General features: G+C 38.7%; 1 protein-coding gene across 1 annotated transcript in view; it reads right to left on the reverse strand.

The window, feature by feature from the left end:
* Nucleotides 1–7474, reverse strand: part of RNF214 (ring finger protein 214) — a 54900-nt gene that overhangs the window by 33482 nt on the left and 13944 nt on the right. Inside the window, exon 6 of the mRNA XM_005856808.2 lies at nucleotides 6639–6778. Within this exon, the coding sequence (XP_005856870.1) occupies nucleotides 6639–6778 (140 nt within the window). The remainder of the gene's footprint in view (nucleotides 1–6638; nucleotides 6779–7474) is intronic.

Here is a 7474-nt window from a genome sequence, read left to right on the forward strand (position 1 = left end):
CTTTCATCATTGATGTTTCTATCTCTCTCTCCCTCTCCCTTCCCCTCTGAAATTAAAAAAAATAAATAAAAAATAAAGAAATATAAATAAATAAATAAATAAAATGGTGCTGGGCCCTGGCCAGTGTCGCTCAGTGGTTAGAGTGTCGGCCTCCGGGTTCAATTCCCAGTCAAGGGCAGATACCTGGGTTGCAGGCTCGATCCCTAGCCCCAGTCAGGGCGTGTGCAGGAGGCAACCAATTGATGTGTTTCTCTCACATTGCTATTTCTCCACCCCCCCCCCGCACCCCCATTCCTCCCACTCTCTAAAATTCAATGGGAAAAATATTCTCAAGTGAGTAGGCAAAGGTCTCATGAACAGGACAGAGAACACAGTTAACTGTAAAAGAAAACTTGATATATTAGACATCACTGAAATTAAAACTTCTGTTCATCAAAAGATGCAATTAAAAATGAGTGAGTCAGAGTAGAAGAAAATTTTCAGACCATATAACTGACAAAGGACTTATATCTGGACTGTGTAAAGAACTTCTTACTACCCAGTGGTTCTCAACCTTCTGGCCCTTTAAATATAGTTCCTCATGTTGTGACCCAACCATAAAATTATTTTTGTTGCTACTTCATAACTGTAATGTTGCTACTGTTATGAATCGTAATGTAAATATCTGATATGCAGGATGGTCTTAGGCGACCCCTGTGAAAGGGTCATTCGACCGCCAAAGGAGTCGTGACCCACAGGTTGAGAACCACTGTAAAAAGCCAAAAAAAACCCCAAAAATATTTTGACTGGCCACTTCCCAAAAACAGACACATGAATGGCCACCAAGCACATGGAGAAAGTGACTGATATCATTAGTCATTAGGGGAATGCAAATTAAAACTACACTGAACTATCACTCCATAACCACTTCAAGGGCAAGGGTATGAAACAACCAGAACTCTCAGACATTGCAGGCCATGCAGGAAGGCAACCGAGAGGCAAAGTTTAGCAGTCTACTTCAGTAATCTAGAACTGACGAGAACCTCAACTGACCATGGCAGAGTGAATGGAGAGACAGTAATTAACACCGAGTGTCTACAGAACTTGTAAAAGTAGATGTGGGGGAACGGGGCTGATAGGAATTTAGGATGACTCCCAGGTATTCTGCTTAGGCACTGGAGGAGACAGTGGTGCCACTTACAGAGAAATGGTAGAAGCAAAAGTGAATTAAATTCACATACAGGTCGCCCTAGCCAGTTTGGCTCAGTGGATTAAGCATCAGCCTGCTGACCAAAGGCTCCCAGGTTTGATTCCGGTCAAGGGCACATACCTCAGTTGCAGGCTCCTCCCCGGCAAAGGCCCTGGTTGGGACAGGCAACCAAGCGATGTGTTTCTCTCACACTGATATTTCTCTGTCTTTCCCTCTCTCTTCTACTATCTTAAAAAAAAGAAAATCAATGGGAAAATATCCTCAGGTGAGGATTAAAAAAAAAAAATTCACATACAGGTAGAAAGTTTAGACCAGTGATGGCGACCCTTTTGAGCTTGGCGTGTCAGCATTTTGAAAAACCCTAACTTAACTCTGGTGCCGTGTCACATATAGAAATTTTTAGATATTTGCAACCATAGTAAAACAAAGCCTTACTTTTTTGATATTTATTTTATATATTTAAATGCCATTTAACAAAGAAAAATCAACCAAAAAAATGACACGCGTGTCATAGGTTCGCCATCACTGATTTAGACTCAGACACAAAGACAGGAAAAAAGCAGTGAGGAAACTACTTTTTTCAGTGAAAAACAAAAAACAAGATATCTGCTAAGATGAAGGAGAGAAATGGTGGAGACAGGAAGTTTAGAAAGAGTGGTAAGTTTAGAACAGGCCTTAGGACGAAGAGAAAGTCCTAAAGACCCAGGTAAAGTTGGAAATCATAAATTTATTCTGGCCCCAAGATACACAATTGTGTGGTTTTCTCCAGCAGCATTCAGCAGGTCAGGTGGCTAAGCTGACCCAAGACTGGAGTGCTACAGAAAAATGAGAGGAAAGGAACAAGAACCACAGAATTGATGCTAAAGGCAAGGGAGTAATTAAGTAATGAACCATGTATCTTAGCTGGCCAAAAATAAAATGCTTCCGGGGATCTGAAAGACTAGTGTACCCCTAGCCAGTGTGCTCAGTGGGGGGTTCGATTTTTGGTCAAGGGCACCTGGGACCTGGGCTGCAGGTTTGATCCCTGGCCCTGGTCGGGGCACATACAGGAAGCAACCAGTCAATATGTCTCTCTCACATCCATGTTTCTTTCTTTCTTTCCCTCTTTTTTTCTCTCTCTACCTCTCCTCCCTTTCTCTCTCCCTCTCCCTCTCCCTCCCACCCCCTCTAAAAATCAATGGAAAAAAAATATCCTCGGTGAGGATTAACAAAAAAAGACTAGTGTAAAATAGACAGAGGTCACCGAACAAGAAAAAGGCCCTGATGTGCTCAAAGTGTATATTTACTGGTTATGACACAGAAAGCTAGGAAGATTGAAGGATGGGATCAAAATATGGGAACAGCTTGACTCACTGCTATAGCACATAAGAAACACTCACTAGGTTTATTGATTGCTAGATAAGCTATTAGGACTTCTAAGCATCCCAATAAAATAAACTAGCACTTGGTGAGAAATGTGCAAAATGAATCCTCATGCACCCTGTCAATTTCAATTTAGCATAGACTCTTACATCACATCCAAAGTAATGCTTCCAACAATAATCAATCGCTCTGTCACAGGAGTTCATCAGGTAAGCTCAGAACATTAGAAGAAAAGAAGAATCATGCTTGATGTTGCAGTTTTTCTGCTGCTTGCTCTAAGCTAGTACTTCTATGAATCAACTGATGATGTCCTTTAAACTGCAAGGTTATTCTGGAAGAGCCCCACTTGCTGCCATTCTCCATGCGTCACTATCAAAGGCAGAAAGTGCCGTCCCAGAAGAGCACTAGCACGGAAGCCTCACTCTCTAATGCCACCAATAATCTTGAAGGATGCAAGCTGGGAACTAGAAAGAGCCTCACAAAAGAGAGACAACATCCATGACATAGGAGCCAGCTGTCTGGGAAAAATCATCAAATACATGACTAACCTGAATATTTGATTTGATTTTTTTTTTTTGTCAATTCGGACTGTCGTCTTTAAAAATTTAAGTACCTTAAAGTGTATAGAGACTACCTCCAAATAGTACAAAGAACGTAGCAGAATTTTATTAAGTAAATTCAGCTTATATAATATCAATGTGAAATTCTCTTAATTTCTTATCCAATGATTCAACAAATACTTGTCAAATAATTATCAGGTATATAGCTCTCAACTCTGCTGTAAAAGAACACAATGCACAGAGAGCCAGACAGGTGTTCCAAGGAGAAAGAAATTAGTTCAGGAAGAATGTGAGGAAGACTTCACAAAGGAGGGGGAATTTAAGCTGAAACGTGTACAATGGATGACATCTTAAAAAAGAATCCCTTTTCGCAAAAGAACCCCAATTTTCCAACCCAGAAATATGGGAGTTACTCTAACTTTTCCCTGTCTACCTACCGGTGCTACCCCCAACATCTTACAAACATGTTTACTTCTTGCCTCCCCACTGATAACATCTGAGTTTGGGCCACCATTACTCTAACCTCGGTCCTGACAGATCAGTCTTCCAAAGCGTCCTCTACACTACCCCAATCTACTTTCCAACTGTCAAAGTCATAGACCTAAAATGCAAATCTCATCCTTTGTTACCCTTCGCACCTTAAAATCTTTCAAAATCTCTATCAGGGCAATAACCCAAACCCTCTACCGAGTGAGTCTTTTATGATCTGGCTTCTAACTACTTTGGTAGCTCATTCCTTTCCACCTCACATCTGTCGCTACCTCCCTGGGGGCCTCCTGGCTGCAATGTCTTTCTCTTATTCTTTGCCTGGCCAATTCTCACCACTGCAAATGTTTCTTTGAAAGTTTCAAACCAACAGAAAAACTAATAGAGTAGTACAATGAACAAATATGCCCTTTTTCTAGATTTAGCAGTTGTTACACTTTTTTGCCACATTTATTTTACCTCTCTCTCTGAATCACCTGAAAGTTGGACATCATGAAACTTAAACCCTAAAACTTTATTTTATTTTATTTTGAAATTAGATGATCTTCATTATTAAGTTAATTGACAAGTGTCAGAAAAATTCACTATTACTATTAAAAGGCAGAAAGCTTATACATACAATTTAGGAATTGCTGCTACTCACATAACTGTTTAGATTTTATTTGGAGGTTAACAAAGAGGAGGCTTAAACCCTAAAACTTTAACAAGTACAACTTACTACATAATCACAAAAATCATAATCACATTCAAAATATTTAGCATTGATAGTATTACCTAATATGTAGTCTATATTCAAATTTTCCCAATTATTCCAAAATGTCCTTTATAGTTTCTTTAACGCAGGATCAAACCAAGGATGATACATTGCACTTGCTGGTCTTGTTTCCCCTTATCTTTTAGGACTCAATTTTGGAATAATTTCCCCTGGAAAGTCCTGACTCTCCCTACCCAGTCTGGTTACATGCTTCTTCTAATGCAGTGGTTCTCAACCTTCTGGCCCTTTAAATACAGTTCCTCATGTTGTGACCCAACCATATAATTGTTTTCATTGCTACCTCATAACTGTAATGTTGCTACTGTTATGAATCGTAATGTAAATATCTGATATGCAGGATGGTCTTAGGTGACCCCTGTGAAAGGGTCGTTCGACCGCCAAAGGGGTCGAGACCCACAGGTTGAGAACCGCTGTAATGGTACCAGTATCCTGGTATCATTATACTCTTTTGTAATTATCCATTTATTTACCTATTTCCCCTATTAACCAGTAAGCTCCTTGAGGGCTTTTGATTTCCCAGACCCATACTGTTTGACTTACAGTAGATATTCAATAAAGATTGGCCAAATGCATGAAAGAGCTACAAATAGCAAATATGTCTGTTATAGACTTAATTGTGCCCCCCACAAGTTCGTATGTTGAAGCCTAATCCCCAATGTGACTGCATGTGGAGACAGGGTGTTTAAGGAGGTAATTAAAATCAAATGATGTCATTAGGATGGAGTTGTAATCCAATAGGACTGGTGTCTTTATAGGAAGAAGCAAGACACCAGGAGTGTGCGTGCAGAGGAAAGGCCATGTGAGGACACAACAAGAAGGAAGTTGTGTCTGCAAACCAAGAAGAGAGGTCTCACCAGAATCCAACCCTGCCAGCATCTTGATCTTGGACTTCAAGCCTCGGGAACTATGAGAAAATAAGTTTCTGTTGTTTAAGCCATCCAGTCTACGGTACTCTGCTATGGGAGCCTGAGCATACTTATTAATACAATGACCAAAATCTTTGTGCCCACAGTTCCTATGTTTAATAGAATGCTAAACTAAACCTATACATCACTGCTAGAACAAAGATACAAACAGAAGACTTCTACCCCTACTTCTGAAAAAATGAACCCCAAATTCAACAGAATGACAGAAAGCATGACATGCATAAAAAAACCCAATTGCATCCTTAAGACTACCAAATTGTTATCAATCACCATTTGCAGCTACCCAATCAGATGGTAAAGAAGAGAGATATGTAGAGTGTATGGAGCACACACCAAAAGGAAATCTTTCATGGAGCTTAGTATAAAATTACAGACTCACCTTCCCAACTTCTGCTGTTTAAGATATCTGCTGCTAAGTTGCTTACAGGTGCCTACACAGAGACTATGAAGACGATGGCACAGGCCATGTTGTTGGGCAGTGGTGTTAGCTGTTTGGATTGACAATAAAGCCTAGTACAGTGTTCTGCTTCTTATACATTCTTCATAATTGCTGGCATATGGATCATCATGGACCCATCTTCTAATCATTATCACTAGATTCTCAACAGAACAACTAATTGGTCTTTAGGCCATCTTCTAAACATTCTTTCTCATGTTGACTTTTCACAATTATCATCTTTTATGCTTGGAAAATGATTCAGCAAATGAGCTTGCTACTTTTCACTTAGCTCTTTCACATATTAGCAAACCAAGATTTCTTTGATAAAGAAAAATACATTTTAGTAGAATTTAAATAAAGTCACCATGGTATTCACAGTTATTTTGATTTCCAAACAGCTCAGGCTAAGAAATCTGAAAGACTGAAAATGTGATCAAGACCTATGCCCATCTTACTCTTGCTGCAGTGCCCAAAGAGGTCACAGATCCACTATACAATTCTTTACAAATAACTTAGAGTGTTACTTTTAGAAATTTACTTTTGGTACTGAATAGCATAAATATAATCAAAGTATTCTCATAGACTGAACCTTTAAAAAATCAGGTTATAAAGCAAGTAAAATAGGTGGTAGATGCCTATCAAAATATTGATCAAACTTGGGACCCAACAATTAGCTGCTATTATTTCAAGGTATTAATGAATCTCTGAAAGTTCCTTTATTAACTCTAACATAGGGTACTGGAAAAGCTAAAATCAGTAGAGGATTTTTATTTGTGTACTTGTTTTTAAAATAAAAATTAGACTGAGAGAAAAGAAACTAGAAATACAAACAGGACTGGCCCCTTATGCACATATACATACACATATACATAGGGTTTTTATTCTTAATAGCATCATTTACCTTCTGCCCTTCTCACAAAGTTTCTCAATTTCAGCTTTCAGATCCTGCTCCTTCTGCAAAAACTCTTTCTTTTCTTTCTCTATCTTCTTCTTTGTTTCTTCTCGCTTTATCGTTACATCCTGGATAGCTTTTAATATCTCCTGAGTCCCACACAATTACAGGCACACACAAATAAAGAAGGAAATAAATTAGTTCTTTTGGTCTGAAAGTTATTTTGAACTATCACAATTTAACATATTGAATTTAGTAAACTCAAATTGAATTTAAGGAAGCTGGCTGATGGGTGGCTCCTAAAGTCAGTTTTCAGATGTAAAGAAGACAGTTACACTAAAGCAGATTTCAATTCAAGAGGAGAAAGAATTTCTAACTGTTCAAAAAATGGAATTTACTGCCTTGTATAGCAATAAGCTCTCCATTACTGGTGTTCAAATAAAGGCTAAATGAACCAGTCAAGAATGCTGAGAAAGGTATTCTTGCACAGGGTGGGAATTTGTTATTTTCAACAAATATGGTCTTGTTTTGCTGTGTTATGGTCCTGCTTTATTACATGCGATGTTATTTTTTTCTTTTCTCACTATTTAACAAATACATATAATTGTATTAATATGAAGTTAAGTTATAAAAAAGTGACAAAAGTTGAAAGGTAAATATCACATGATCTCACTCGTATGTGGGATAAAATGATCAACATAAATTGATGAACAAAAATAGAGCCAGAGACAAATGGCAGGGGAGGTGGGGGAGTTAGAGAGCAACCAAAGGACTTGTAAGCATGCATATTAGCATAACCAATGGACATAGACACTGGGACGGTGGGGGCTTACCCTGGGTGGGAA

Source organism: Myotis brandtii, unplaced genomic scaffold (assembly GCF_000412655.1).
Source record: "Myotis brandtii unplaced genomic scaffold, ASM41265v1 scaffold105, whole genome shotgun sequence".
Lineage (NCBI taxonomy): Eukaryota > Metazoa > Chordata > Mammalia > Chiroptera > Vespertilionidae > Myotis > Myotis brandtii.